We start from the raw sequence: 14,999 nt of genomic DNA on the forward strand, positions 1-14,999 counted from the left end.
TCAATGAAACACTATTCAATTCCTCAGTGAGCTGAAGTACATTTGTAAATGTTTGCCAAATAGTTCTCTCACTCTTAAATTAATACAAAAATGTCTCTGTGTGTTGCTCTTTACAGATGCAGATTCTTGACAAGTTCCCAATCGAGGGAGGGCAGAAAGATCCCAAAAAGAGAATCATCCCATTTCTCCCAGGTGAGTCTCCATCATTTCTCCCAGGTCAGTCTCCATCATTTCTCCCAGGTCAGTCTCCATCATTTCTCCCAGGTCGGTCTCCATCATTTCTCCCAGGTCAGTCTCCATCATTTCTCCCAGGTCAGTCTCCATCATTTCTCCCAGGTCAGTCTCTATCATTTTTCCCAGGTCAGTCTCCATCATTTCTCCCAGGTCAGTCTCCATCATTTTCCCCAGGTCAGTCTCCATCATTTCTCCCAGGTCAGTCTCTATCATTTTTCTCTCCCTCTCTCCTTTCCTTTCCTTCTTCTCTCCACATCTATAAAGTCTTTCACACTCCGATAAGCAAAGCCCCTGTCAACCCCATGGCCCTTAACATTGAACCCGACCAACACTCTAATCGATCCCTTGCCATATATGGCCATAAGATCTAATGACATGACACTATCCATAGGGACTTATTGGAGTTTATAAGGAAGTACAGTCTGACTTGAGGCAGACAGAACACCACCATGACAGTCAAGTCACCAATAGCGCTGACTAGGCAAGAAGTTACACCGCGTCAGTATCCTGCTCGTATCGACGCCCCTCCTAGTGTCGTTCATACATTATTCATCAGTCGGTCCATCCAGTTGACTGTCTCTCGGAGGTGCAGCAGCAGGCAGGTGCTGACAGTGTGTGTCTGTCTGATGTGGGAGTGAAAGACACACAATGGAAAAAGAGATTGAGGAAGAGATGGTGGAACAGAGAGAGAGACAACACTCCTGCTGTGCGAGTGAGAGGCTTCTGTCTGTTTACTGTTTATGTTGGTTAGGCTCTCTTAGAGCCTGATGGAGACCACGTGCTCTCAGCCCTCTCCCTACCCGTGCCTGGCCACCCAGACTTATTGCCCCGGCCAAAACGCCACACCCTGAACATTTGTTTCTTCTCCACATTGAGTCTGATCTTGACTCCCCCTCCACGACCATTCTAGAACGCGAACACATTCGGACCGTCTGATCGGTGCTCAAACAAATGTTGTTCTTTATATAGGTTGGGGGGAACGGTGAGGGGTGAAATACAACTGAAAGGCCTCTCCGGTAACGGGTGGGTAAAGGGTGGGTCACTATGTGTCCGGTGGGGCGGCTCCTCGGCCTGTGTTAATGAACAAGAGAGAGAACGATGAGTCCGGGGTTTCAATACGTGCTCTCAACTTGCGCTGGGTGGCCTGCTGTCCGGGAATGGGTCCTCTTCCTTTGGGGCCAAAGAAAAGGAAGAGAGAGAGTCGAACATCCCCTAGTATCTTCTTAGGCGTCTGATCGAGGCGCTTCTCATTCTCACTCCGGTTCTTCTGAGGACTAGGCGTACCCTCTGCCTGTCTGCCCACACCCCCCGAGTGACTGAACCTCTACTTATACCCATTTTGAGTAACGAGGGACAGGTGGGACCAATTCCAGGTGCCAATTGGTTGCAGCACCTGGACTGGGTAATATTGGTGTTGATTCACCAGCCCCAGTTGGTGGCTGTAGAGGTGTCCATGGTGCTGACTCACCTTGGCCTGGCAAGCCCTCTGGAGCTGACCAAGGTCCTGCTCCTTCATTTGTAGCTCCCTGCTGGCCCCCAGGTTGCCACAGTCCCAGAGACCGATAGGTTGGGCCCGAGCCAGATCACATGTGGGTAAACCAATTTTTTTGAAAATTGGTCATTGGTTTTGATACTCTGGCTAGAGATGATCCCGTCGCTGATGACTTTGTTTTGTACAAAAGGCCTCGTCACCACAAACAACTTCTATGATGGCAAATTCAAGCTGAGGTATGTAGCCAACACATGGCATTGGAAGAATTCAGAGTCGTCAGGCAGTCCCCACCCCGCCAACCCACCTCACATTAAGCCACCTGGGTGTCAATCAAACCTCCACCTCCATCTGTTTACATACCTTTTGTAACATTTATTTTGAACGGAGAGTCTCATCGAGATATAACACCTCTTTTGCAAGAGATACCTGTTTAAGAGGGCAGTAGTCAGACTCCAGCACTGCACTATCATCCCTCTGCTATTCATCATTCAAAGTATTGCTGGCAATCAGAACGCACACAGTCTGTCCCCAGCTCTTCCCCTCATCCTCTGTGTCTTCAGTTCACAGGAAGGGTAATTTGATCACTTCCCGTGGGACTGTAGGGACCGCGGCATACCCTGGAGTAGGGGGCGTTCTGATTGGCTGGTGCCATTTTTCTTTGAAGTCACTGAGTTAGACTAGATACATAACCTCCAAGCGCTTAAATCTCATTTGATATGTTAAGAGGGACATGCAGGACAAGACCGTTCACTATGAGAGTATGAGAGTGAGATTGTCGTGGTTCAGAAGTCTTTCATGTGTTACTGACATCTGGTGTTAGCCTGTGGTAATACACAAACACACTAAAGGATTGTCCTCTGCGATGAGACAGGATTGTACTGGTCTTTAATTTATTACGGTTTTACACTCTCTAACATCTAAAATGTGTCCCTTCCTATCTACTCTCTCTCTCTCATTTTCCCTCCCCCGTCCCTCCCTCAGGTAAAATCCTGTTCAGGCGGAGTCATGTGCGTGATGTGGCCATGAAGAGGCTACGTTTCATCGATGACTACTGCAGGGTGAGCGAGGAGGCATTACTGTCAAAACACACACACACACACACACACACACACACACACACACACACACACACACACACACACACACACACACACACACACACACACACACACACACACACACACACACACACACACACACACACACACACACACACACGCGCGCTGTAAACCTCCTGTCCCACTTGAGCTCCCCCCTGTCACATGCTATTGGGATTTAGGGGTCAGAGGTCAAGGGTGACAGATGGTAACCAGACACACGTGTCAGCGAACACCTCAGGCGTGAGGTTAAACACGGGTGTAGAAGGGTACATGTGTTGACTGGGGGGGTTTCCAGTTTGCACCACAATAAGATGGTGTTGTCGGTTGCACATTTCTGTGCAAATACTTGATACAATACAGTCTTGTCTCTTAACTCATCTTGTTGCCGAGTTTTAAAATAAATATGTTTACTATGTTCAGGGGCAGTTACCAGGCTAGCAAACGGCCCAACCGAGGAAATGTTTTTCAAATACTTAGCTAGTCTGAAAACATATTGTCATAGATATGGGTCTCTAAGGCTTTGGTTTATTCTGGTAATGAAGTTTTAGAAAGAGATTTGACCTAGTTCTGTTTAGTTTAGAACACACAAGAACACTTCTGAGTGCCCAACAAAAGATAGACTTTAAAAAGCGACCCATTCTTTCAAATAAATAGATAAAGATAAATAGATAAAGGCTATGCCCTCGGTATTTAATTTTAATGAAACTTTTCTAAAACTCCCCCAAAACTTCAGCCTTTGGTCATTCAGCAGTCTGACTTCAAAAAAGCTCTTATTGTTTCCCCTTTGTTTAGTCTCTCTCTCTCTCTCTCTCTCTCTCTCTCTCTCTCTCTCTCTCTCTCTCTCAATTCAATTCAATTCAATTCAAGGGCTTCATTGGCATGGGAAACATGTGTTAACATTGCCAAAGCAAGTGAGGTAGATAATATATAAAGCCTCTCTCTTGCTCTCTCTCTCTCTCTCTCTAAAAAGTGAACAGGAAATATTACACTCACACAAGTTCCAAAATAATGAAGACAATTCACATGTCATATTTTCTCTATGTAACGATAGGCAAATAGTTGAAGTAAAAGTTTGTTCTTCACCCTTTTCTTTTGGCAACAGGTCAGAAGGTCATCTTGCTGCTGTGATTGCACAGATAGATATGGGAGTTTATCTAAATTGGATTTGTTTTCAAATTCTTTGTGGGTCTGTGTAATCATACATCATACATGGTCATACATTTTGCAGGAGGTTAGTTAGTGCAGCTTTAGTTTCCACCTCATTTTGTGGGCAGTGTGCACATAACCAGTGTGCACATAACCAGTCCTCTCTTTTTAAAAAAAACTATTTTTCTCCCCAATATGTAGTTACAGTCTTGCCTCATCGCTGCAACTCCCTTACAGTGAGGCAAAGCTCGAGAGCCGTGTGTCCTCCGAAACATAACCCAACCAAGCCGCACTGCTTCTTGAAAAAATGCCCGCACCAATGTGTCGGAGGAAACGCTGTACACCTGGCGGCTGTGTCAGCGTGCACCCGCCACAGCGTGCGGGATGGGACAAGGACATCCCTGCTGGCCAAACCCTCCCCTAATGCAGACGACACTGGGTCAATTGTGTGCCGCCCCATGGGTCTCCCAGCTGCCACAGAGCCTGGACTTGAACCCAGAGTCTCTAGTGGCACAGCTAGCACTGTGATGCAGTGCCTTAGACCACTGCACCACTCAGGAGGCCCCTAGCCTTTCTTCTCTTGAGAGCCAGGTCTGCCTACGGCAACCTTTCTCAATAGCAAGGCTTCTCTCTCTCTGCCCCGTCTCTCCCCCTCTCTCTCTCTCTCCCTCTCTCTCTCTCTCTCTCTACCCCCTCTCCTCCTCTCTCTCTCCCTCCTCTTGCTACCTCTCTCTCTCTCTCTCTCTCTCTCTCTCTCTCTCAATTAAATTTCAATTTAAGTGGTTTATTGGCATGGGAAACATGTTTACATTGCCAAAGCAAGTGAAATAGATAATAAACAAAAGTGAAATAAACAATAAAAAAATTAACAAAAGTTATTTCTCTCTCTCTCTCTCTCTCTCTCTCTCTCTCTCTCTCTCTCTCTCTCTCTCTCACACACACACTTACTCCCCCCTCTCTCTCTCTCTCTCTCTGTCACACACACTTACTCCCTCTCTCTCTCTCTCTCTCTCTCTCTCTCTCTCTCTCTCTCTCTCTCTCACTTACTCCATCCCCCTCTCCCTCTCTCTCTCACTCTCTTTCTCTCCCCACCTCCCTTTTTCACACACCATGGTATCAAAGGCCAAGGATGTAAACAAACAAGGGGGCTGGACTGTCACACACACACAATACAGCTGCTCTAGCACTCCCGGAGTAGGGAAGGTGTGCAGTTTTCTGCCTCGAAAACACAGATAAAAGGGTGGACTTTATTGTCCAAGGCCACATCTTATAATCAGTGAAATCAAACATTTTGAAAGACTTTCTCTCAACTTTGATGATACGTTTTAATAACCTCCAAATACTCGTGCCCAGTCTTTATGTAAATGCTCAAACACAACTTAAAGATGCCTTCAGTCATGTCAGAAGCAGATTCATTGTTTACCTAAAACAGCAGCACATTCCAGCAAAGCTAATGTCACGTTTTAAAATGAACTTTCCTTGCTTTGTTTAATAGCACTCTCATGAATAAGGGAAATACGTTTTGTCTGTCAGAGTGCAGTGTTTATTTCATTTCATAGCACACACATTTGTTAGCATGTTTCTCATGCTGGCTTTAGCCACGCAGGGAGCAGGCCTGCCCCGGCAAGTGCAGGGAAGTTGCCTAGAACCCATGCCTCGGAACAAATGCCTCGGGAGTCAACGTCTGCATAGCTTGACAAATTCCCATGATTTGTGAATCTGTTCGGACCGAAAAGCTGGTGCAACAGCTAAAATGGCTTTGGAAAAAAACAACATTTGAGCTAATAGGGAGAAGTATCTAACAAAATAACTACATTATTGCAGTCATTAATCATAAACTATTTACATAATAGAAATGTTGGTACATTTGTGGACAAAATTCTTGCTTACTCAACTTTTAAAGGTTTAAAAAAAAAAAGAAAATAGCTTGTCATCTTATTTACTTAATATGTCTTAAAATTTGTTTTATGTTTGGAGATGTTAAGAGATTGTTCTGCCTGTCTATCACTCATCATCTTCTGATCTGAACTTTACTACTTCCTGTTTGTTGTCACATGACAAACAACAGAAGGATCGTGATGACACAGACGGCCCTCTCAAGGGATTGTGAGAGGCTGGAGCCAAACCATCTGTATCACTAGCTGTCTTTTATTATAATATACACTTCCTCAATGACACATGACTAGAAAAGGAGCATATGAGTGCGGACGGGTATTTGCTCTTCTTGTGAACAATGGAATATTAATTCATTTGAAGTTGTGCACTGTCCCTGTGAAATAAATCCATCAATATGATATGGATGTTGTTCAACATCAATCTCAGATATAGTACTATATGTCCACCTTGTCTACCTTGTCATTGGCTCCTATTGATCTGTTCCTATAATAGTGTGACTTAGCATGACCATTACAGATGGATGTCCATCCTCAGTGGAATAGGCTGACATGATCTTCCATTGAATTGGAGCCAGACTCTGTGCTAAGGATTATACTGTGTGTACTGTAAAGGTAGAACGTAAAATGGATGTCGGAATGCATCCTCCGTAGTTCATCATTCCAAGAGCTGCTTTGTGTGGTGCATCGTTGTATGGTATCTTACAACGGATGTTCTCCCTCCCTCCCCGCCCCCCCTCTCTCTCTCCCCCTCCCTCCTTCCCCTATTCTCCCCCCCCCATCTCTCTCTCTCTCTCTCTCTCTCTCTCTCTCTCTCTCTCCCTCAGGCTCTGGTCCGTCTCCCTCCTCAGTTGTCTCAGAGTGAGGAGGTGCTGCGCTTCTTTGAGACCAAAGCTGATGACCTCAACCCCCCAGTAGAGTGAGTATCTAACACACACACACACACACACACACACACACACACACACACACACACACACACACACACACACACACAGTCTTGCACAACTAACCTTGTGGGGACACACAATTCAGTCACATGAAACATCCTATTTTCCCTATCCTTTAATCTTAACCCGGAAACCTAACCATAACTCTAACCTAACCCTAGCTCCTAACCCTAAAACGAACCCTAGCTCCTAACCCTAACCCTTAACCCTAACACTCATTTTGAACCTTAACCCTAAACTCCCTAGAAATAGCATTTGACCTCGTGGGGACCAACAAAATGTTTCCAGTTAGTCAAATTTTTGATCGTTTACTATTCTCGTGGGGACTTCTGGTCCACACTAGTATAGTTAACACACACACACACACACACACACACACACACACACACACACACACACACACACACACACACACACACACACACACACACACACACACACACACACACACACCACACACACAAAAAAATCAATTCAAGGGGCTTTATTAGCATGGGAAAGCAAGTGAAATGGATAAACAAAGGTAAAATAAACTATAAAAAATGAACAGTAAATATAAGTAATTGCGGGGGAAAAATGTATGTTTATCGACATTTATCAAACTATTAATATATTTTTTGCTGAAGAACTCAGGAGCCCATGAGTGCATGATCTCTCTCTCTAACTCTAACAATGTGTGTCCTCACCAAACTGGGTCAATATTTCGCCCTGTCTTTTTTTCAAAACTTTCCCATCCTGCTGCGCGGTGTGTCTCAGAGAGAATCAGAGAGGCTGAGGCCTCATTGTTTACAGTGTGGGTCCTTTTGAACAGAGGAAGTGGAGGCCAGGCTTTGATGCCACCAGCAGGAGGGTAGAGGGTTCACACACTGATCCATGGACAGAGTTTGTAGGGCGGCCATGTTCCAAACACTAAAAGGGAACTGTGGGGGTGTATACTGAGAAGTAGAGCTACTAATGTGCTGTCTATGTGGTAGATAGTTGGCTGACTATGGGGGGGTTGTGTGTCTGTGTGTGTGTTTGTGTGTGTGTCTATGTGTGTGTGTCTGTGTGTGTGTGTGGGTGTCTGTTTGTGTCGCTCAACGTCTTCCTACTTCTACACCTTTCCCATGAACTGTTGGTCCTATTGGGAAGTACTCAAGGCATGATTAACAATGTGTAAAAAAAAAAGTGCCTTTGAACAGGGGTATGGTAGTAGGTGCCAGGCGCACCGGTTTGTGTCAAGAACTGCAACGCTGCTGGGTTTTTCACACTTAACCGTTTCCAGTGTGTATCAAGAATGGTCCACCACCCAAAGGACATCCAGCCATCTTGACACAACTGTGGGAAGCATCGGAGTCAACATGGGCCAGCATCTCTGTGGAATGTTTTCAACACCTTGTATGGTCCATTCCCTGACGAATTGAGGCTGTTCTGAGGGCAAAAGGGGGGGGGGGGTCACGTACACTCGCTGTACGTGACCATGTTCCAAAGTACCCTCTTTAGAACGTTTTGGTGTGTTCCCTAGTCAGCTCTTTTTCCAAGCTATGAAAAGTTCTAGCAAGCCTCTACACATTTGGGAAAAGGGAGAGAGAAGGTAGGAGTTGGTGTGTGTGTGTGTGGATGACGGTATGTGTGTGTGTGTGTTGGGAGGATGACAAGTTTCATACTTCTTGGAGATGTTCCTTTCCCCTCTGGGTACTTTTTAATTAGGGGAACGAAAACTGTGCTCTCCAAATTCACGTTCGAAAGCTCCAAATCAGTTGTAATAGACTGGTAACACACACGCATGCAGGCAAGCACACCACCTGAGGCGCAGACTCCCTAGTTAGATGCTGACAGTTTTCTCATCCATGTTTCAATTACTCCTCTCATTATTTCATTCCCTTCCTCGCTTCTCTGCCTCTCCTCTGCCTCACTTCTCTGCCTCTCCTCTACCTTGCTTCTCTGCCTTGCTTCTCTGCCTCTCCTCTGCCTCGCTTCTCTGCCTTGCTTCTCTGCCTCTCCTCTGCCTTGCTTCTCTGCCTCTCCTCTGCCTCTCCTCCGTCTCGCTTCTCTGCCTCTCCTCTGCCTCACTTCTCTGCCTCTCCTCTGCCTCGCTTCTCTGCCTCCCCTCTGCCTCGCTTCTCTGCCTCTCCTCTGCCTTGCTTCTCTGCCTCTCCTCTGCCTTGCTTCTCTGCCTTTCCTCTGCCTCTCCTCCGTCTCGCTTCTCTGCCTCTCCTCTGCCTCACTTCTCTGCCTCTCCTCTGCCTCGCTTCTCTGCCTCCCCTCTGCCTTGCTTCTCTGCCTCTCCTCTGCCTTGCTTCTCTGCCTCTCCTCTGCCTTGCTTCTCTGCCTCTCCTCTGCCTCGCTTCTCTGCCTCTCTTCTGCCTTGCTTCTCTGCCTCTCCTCTGCCTTGCTTCTCTGCCTCTCCTCTGCCTCTCCTCTGCCTCGCTTCTCTGCCTCTCCTCTGCCTCGCTTCTCTGCTTCCCGGTTGTTTAAATCCTTGCTTCTTTCACTGGAGTGAAGAAAGGATGCGAGGAGAAAAGAGATAGAGAGAGGGAAGAGGAGAAGACAGCAGATATAGTGACCTCTGTCTCACGGTGATTTCCTGCTGAGGCTTAATAGAGTCTCTTTCCCTCCCTCCTCCCTCTTTCCTCCTCTTTTCTCTCGTTCTGTCCATCCCCAGCTCATAAATTCAAGTCTGCTTTAATTGACATGACTGCTCAAGGTTAGAAACGCTATTGCCAAAGTGGTTAGGATTCGATCAACAGCCTCTCTCTCTCTCTTTCTCTCTCTTTCTCCCTTCTCCCCTCACTCATTCCTCCCCTCTCTAGCTGTATCGCTCACAGTCTTTCTATAGCTCCATTCATCTCTCTCTCCATATTTTTCTCACTTCATTATCTCTCTCTTTCTCTCTCTCTCTCTCTCACTCTCTTGCTCTCTCTCTCTCTGTCTCTCTCTCTCTCTCTCTCTCCCTATTCTACCTCCCTCCTTCTTTGTATTCTCTATGACATGAGTGGTGCGGTCTATTTTGGTATGTAAAAACAACACATTAATCATGTAGTCCAGAGACAAGTCGGAGAAGACGAAGTCACATATCTCCATCAATAATACACACGTACACCCTATACCCTCAGTGCTCTCTCTCTCTCTCTCTCTCTCTCTCTCTCTCTCTCTCTCTCTCGTTCCCTCTCTTTCCCTCTCATCCCCCTCCCCTCTCTCTCTCTCTCTCTCTCTCTCTCTCTCTCTCTCTCTCTCTCTCTCGCACACACACACACACACACACACACACACCATCTCATTACATTGCATTGCTCTTGGCCAGTCCTCATCTCTAAAGGAAAGCCTGGCTAAGATTGTGACTCCATTATAGCATCAATATGTATGATAATGGACATGGAAAGTGGGGTAGACTAAATGGACATGCTAAGCTTGTTCCTGTCTATTGTAACAATGGGAAGTAATGGTGAAGGTGCATTTTATCCATCTCTCATGTACTATTCTAGCACTCACACATTTCATAGTGGTGGTGCATTGCATCCAGAAAAGCTGCATCCTAAATGGCACACTATTCCTTATCGCCTCTGCAGAAAATGTGTGCACTATATAGGGAATAGGGTGCCATTTGAGATGCAGACATGGACTATTCTAGCAGTTACACATCATGATTCAGAAGTAGATTTCTGTCTGGGGGGAAATTGGATGGGCTTTCATCTTGGTTCCTTTCCTTCACATCGGCTAAATGGAAACCAATTAGAGGACATTTAGCAGTGAGATTGGCCACTGATTTACTACCATGATTGGTGTGTGTGTGGTAGGGAGGAGGGGCGGTGTGTGTGTGTGTGTGTGTGTGTGTGTGTGTGTGTGTGTGTGTGTGTGTGTGTGTGACTATACTCCAGAGTAACGACAGTAGCGACAGGGCCATGTTTTCTGATCTCAATGGTTCATTATTCAGGTGACAGCTAGAACCACTTCACACACCGGCAGCAACCCGGCATGTTTTGGTCTATTGTACATTTTGTCGGATGTGGGTTTTATACTGGAGTAGAAAAGGGGGCGTTCCATGACGCCGATGTAAATGTCTCTGCTCACGGGGTGTGGTCACTGAGTTATAGTTAAAACTTTATATTAAAAAAAAATCTCTCATTTAGAAGGCTAACATCACATTTCATCTTCTCACAAATAGTTTCATATTTAATCATATACGTTCTACAATATTTAGATGTAAATCTGGTAACTGGGAAATGTACACATTCAGAGAAACAGTTATGATGTTCTGCTCTGTTAGTTACATTACAAATCAGTAAGGCATTCGACATGATTGTTCTTTAAGAACCCACAGACAGTTTCAACTGGTTGGAATACAGAAATATGGTTACATTATTCAATCTTTTGAGGTTACCTTACTCCAAAACTTTCATTTTGGCAGAGTGAGGAAACGAGTTTCGGTATTTACGACCGCTATAAACCTGTGGTGGGAGAGAAAGAGGGGGGGGGGGGGGGGCTATGATCCTCACCCAAAAGGGGCACGTCATGACAGTGCATTATGTGTCCATTTTTCCATTGTCCTCAAATGTTCCAAAAGAGAGAGAGAAAGACCCATGGATATGTAGATAGATTAAAATAAAATAAATGTTATTTGTCACTTGCGCTGAATACAACAGGTATAGTGAAATGAAACACCTTACAGGGAAATGGTTACTTACAAGCCCTTAACCAACAATGCTTTAAGAAGTTTTAAAGAACAAAAAAGTGTTAAGAAAAAATAGAAAATAAAGTAACAAATAATTAAATAGTAGCAGTAAAATAACAATAGCGAGGCTATATACAGTGGGTATATAGTCAATGTGCAGGGGTACCGGTTAATCGAGGTAATTGAGGTAATATGTTCATGTAGGTAGAGTTAAAGTCACTATGCATAGATAATAAAAAGAGAGTAGCAGCAGTGTAAAATAGGGGTCTGGGTAGCCCTTTGATTAGCTGTTCAGGAGTCTTATGGCTTGGGGGTAGAATTTTTAAGAAGCCATTTGGACCTAAACATGGCGATCCGGGACCGCTTGCCATGCGGTTGCAGAGAGAACAATCTATGACTACAGTGGCTGGAGACAATTTGTAGGGCCTTCTTCGTTCACATTGGAGTGGGCCTAGGGTTGCTGGTATAATGGTGTTGATGTGAACCATGACCAGCCTTTCAAAGCACTTCATGGCTACAGACGTGAGTGCTACGGTCGTTAGTGATTTAGGCAGGTTACCTTAGTCTTCTTGGGCAGAGGGACTATGGTAGTCTGCTTGAAAAATGCTGGTATTACAGACTCAGTCAGGGACAGGTTGAAAATGTCAGTGAAGACACCAGTTGGTCATCGCATGCTCGGAGTACACGTCCTGGTAATCCGTCTGGCCCTGTGACCTTGTGAATGTTGACCTGTTCAAAGGTCTTACTCACTTCGGCTACGAAGAGCGTGATTACACAGCCGTCCAGAACAGCTGATGCTCTCATGCATGCTTCATTGTTACTTGCCTCGAAACGAGCATAGAAGTAATTTAGCTCGTCTGGTAGGCTTGTGTCACTGGGCAGATTGCGGATATTCTTCCCTTTGTAGTCTATAATAGTTTGCAAGCCCTGCCATATCCGACGTGTGTCGGAGCCGGTGTAGTACAATTTAATCTTAGTCCTGTATTGAAGCTTTGTCTGTTTGATGGTTCGTCGGAGGGCATAACGGGATTTCTTATAAGCTTCCGAGTTAGATTCCTGCTCCTTGAAAGCGGCAGCTCTACCCTTTAGCTCAATGTGGATGTTGCCTGTAATCCATGGCTTCTGGTTGAGGTATGTACGTACGGTAACTGTGGGGATGACGTCATCGTTGCACTTATTGATGAAGCCCGTGACTGATGTGGTGTACTCCTCAATGCCATCGGAAGAATCCCGGAACATATTCCAGTCTGTGCTAGCAAAACAGTCCTGTAGCTTAGCATCTGCTTCGTCTGACTACTTTCTTATTGACAGAGTCACTGGTGCTTCCTGCTTTAGTTTTTGCTTGTAAGCAGGAATCAGGAGGATAGAATTATGGTCAGATTTGCCAAATGGAGAGCGAGGGAAAGTTTTGTACTCGTCTCTGTGTTTGGAGTAAAGGTGGTCTAGAGTTATTTCCCCTGTGGTTGCACATTTAACATGCTGGTAGAAATGAGGTAAAACAGATTTGAGATTCCCTGCATTAACGTCCCCGGCCACTAGGAGCGCCGCCTCTGGATGAGCTTTTTCCTGTTTATTTATGGCCGTATACAGCTCATTGAGTTGTGCGGTCTTCGTGCCAGTATCGGTTTGTGGTCGTATATAGACAGTGTGGTCTAAAGCTTATCATGAGAGACTCTACCTCAGGCGAGCAAAACCTTCCTTAGATTTTGTGCACCAGTTGTTGTTTTCAAATATACAAAGACCGCCACTGCTTGTCTTACCAGAGGCCGCTGTTCTAGATAGAGCTTGCATGTATGTGTACTTTTGTACCTGTGTATAATATGGTAGCAGTCTGTCTCTGACTGTGACCACCGGACCATACAACATATCCTCCCTCCCTCCTCCTGCTCCATTGTCCCAACTCCCTCTCTTACCTCAGTCAGTGATCTCTCCACCTCCCCCTGTGCCTCCCTCAGGGCTGCCTGTGTAACAGATAGGCCAGTTGAAGCAGCAGACTAACAGCTCCAGCTAACAGCTTTAGCCACTCAACCCTGATGGATAAAGCTACTGCTCCCTGCCCCCTGTAATCAATACTGGTCTACCCAGAGTATTGGGAGGCCCATAGCATTGTATCCAAAGTGATATGCTCTGTTTCAGCTTTCGAAACAGTGGCGAAAGCACTCTGAACCCAGCCTGGCATACAAACTGATATGTTTGTGTGTGTGTCGGAGCGTAGGGCCCTCCTACTGTGTGTGTTGATTTTCAAACAGAGCGCACGCACGCACAAACACGCACGCACGCACGCAAGCACACACACACACACACACACACACACACCCAGACCAGACCAGACCAGACAGAACGGGCAGCTCACTCCATTTGGACACGGAATTGTATTTTGAAATGCTGCTTTGTGTGTGTTCATTTCAAAACTGAACGGCTCAATGGAAGAATAGAAGTTGAGTAATTGTTTTGCAACAGTGTAACAAGTCAGATTGCTAGTGTTGGGGTTTTGATGTTATCTGTGCTGTTAGGTTTGGCATTCGGAGGAATGTGTGTGTGTGTGTGTGTGTGTGTGTGTGTGTGTGTGTGTGAGTGTGTGAGTGTGTGAGTGAGTGAGTGAGTGAGTGAGTGAGTGAGTGCGTGCGTGTACATGAGTATGATGAATAGTCGCAGTCAGTGCAGCAGTCAGTGTGGTGAAATGTGTCCACCTCATCAGTTACTGTAAAAGGAGGAGAGGAAAGGATGAGGAGGAGGGGGAAGAGTGGGGGTGAAGAGGGACCCTAGGGAGGGTATGGGGGTTAGGGGTGGAGGATTGATGGTGTAGAGTTAGCTCTTGAGCTTGACAGTCTAGACAAGAACACTGTCTCACGTTGTTGTCTTGCACCCCCTTTCCTTTGTTTGCTGAAGCATGGAGGCCCACCTGAACAAACTGCTGTTAGAATAGGCAAACTGCTGTTAGGCAAACTGCTGTTAGAATGTACTTTAATGTACCTTTCATTAACAAGCCATTAATAATATCATTGATTAGGCATGTGTTGGTTATTAGTAACACCTATTGATACTCCTGTAGTACCCTCTGTTACTCCTACAGTATCCTCTGCTACTCCTATAGTACCCTCTGCTTCTCTTAAAGTATCCTCTGCTACTCCGATAATATCCTCTGCTACTCCTACGGTACCCTCTGTTACTCCTTAAGTAGCCTCTGTTACTCCTATAGTACCCTCTGCTACTCCTACAGTACCCTCTGTTACTCCTATAGTACCCTCTGCTACTCCTACAGTACCCTCTGTTACTTCTATAGTATCCTCTGCTACTCCTATAGTATCCTCTGCTACTCCTACAGTACCCTCTGCTACTCCTATAGTACCTTCTGATACTCCTACAGTACCCCCTGTTGCTCCTATAGTATCCTCTGCTACTCCGATAATATCCTCTGCTACTCCTATAGTACCCTCTGTTACTCCTCCAGTACCCTCTGTAATCCCTACCGTACCCTCTGTTACCCCTGTAGTACCCTCTGTTACTCCTGTAGTACACTCTGTTACTCCTGCA

The 14,999-nt window shown here is 45.8% G+C and overlaps 1 protein-coding gene across 5 annotated transcripts in view; it reads left to right on the forward strand.

The window, feature by feature from the left end:
* LOC110493536 (SH3 and PX domain-containing protein 2A) overlaps positions 1–14,999 on the forward strand; it is a 122,180-nt gene that overhangs the window by 29,909 nt on the left and 77,272 nt on the right. For all 5 annotated transcript variants that reach the window (XM_036949459.2, XM_036949457.2, XM_036949458.2 and 2 more), the window contains exons 3-5: positions 117–192; positions 2,708–2,784; positions 6,692–6,783. In XM_036949459.2, the coding sequence (XP_036805354.2) occupies positions 117–192; positions 2,708–2,784; positions 6,692–6,783 (245 nt within the window). The remainder of the gene's footprint in view (positions 1–116; positions 193–2,707; positions 2,785–6,691; positions 6,784–14,999) is intronic.

The sequence above is a fragment of the Oncorhynchus mykiss genome, chromosome 17, assembly GCF_057628025.1.
Source record: "Oncorhynchus mykiss isolate SJ-2025 chromosome 17, ASM5762802v1, whole genome shotgun sequence".
Taxonomy (NCBI): Eukaryota; Metazoa; Chordata; class Actinopteri; order Salmoniformes; family Salmonidae; genus Oncorhynchus; species Oncorhynchus mykiss.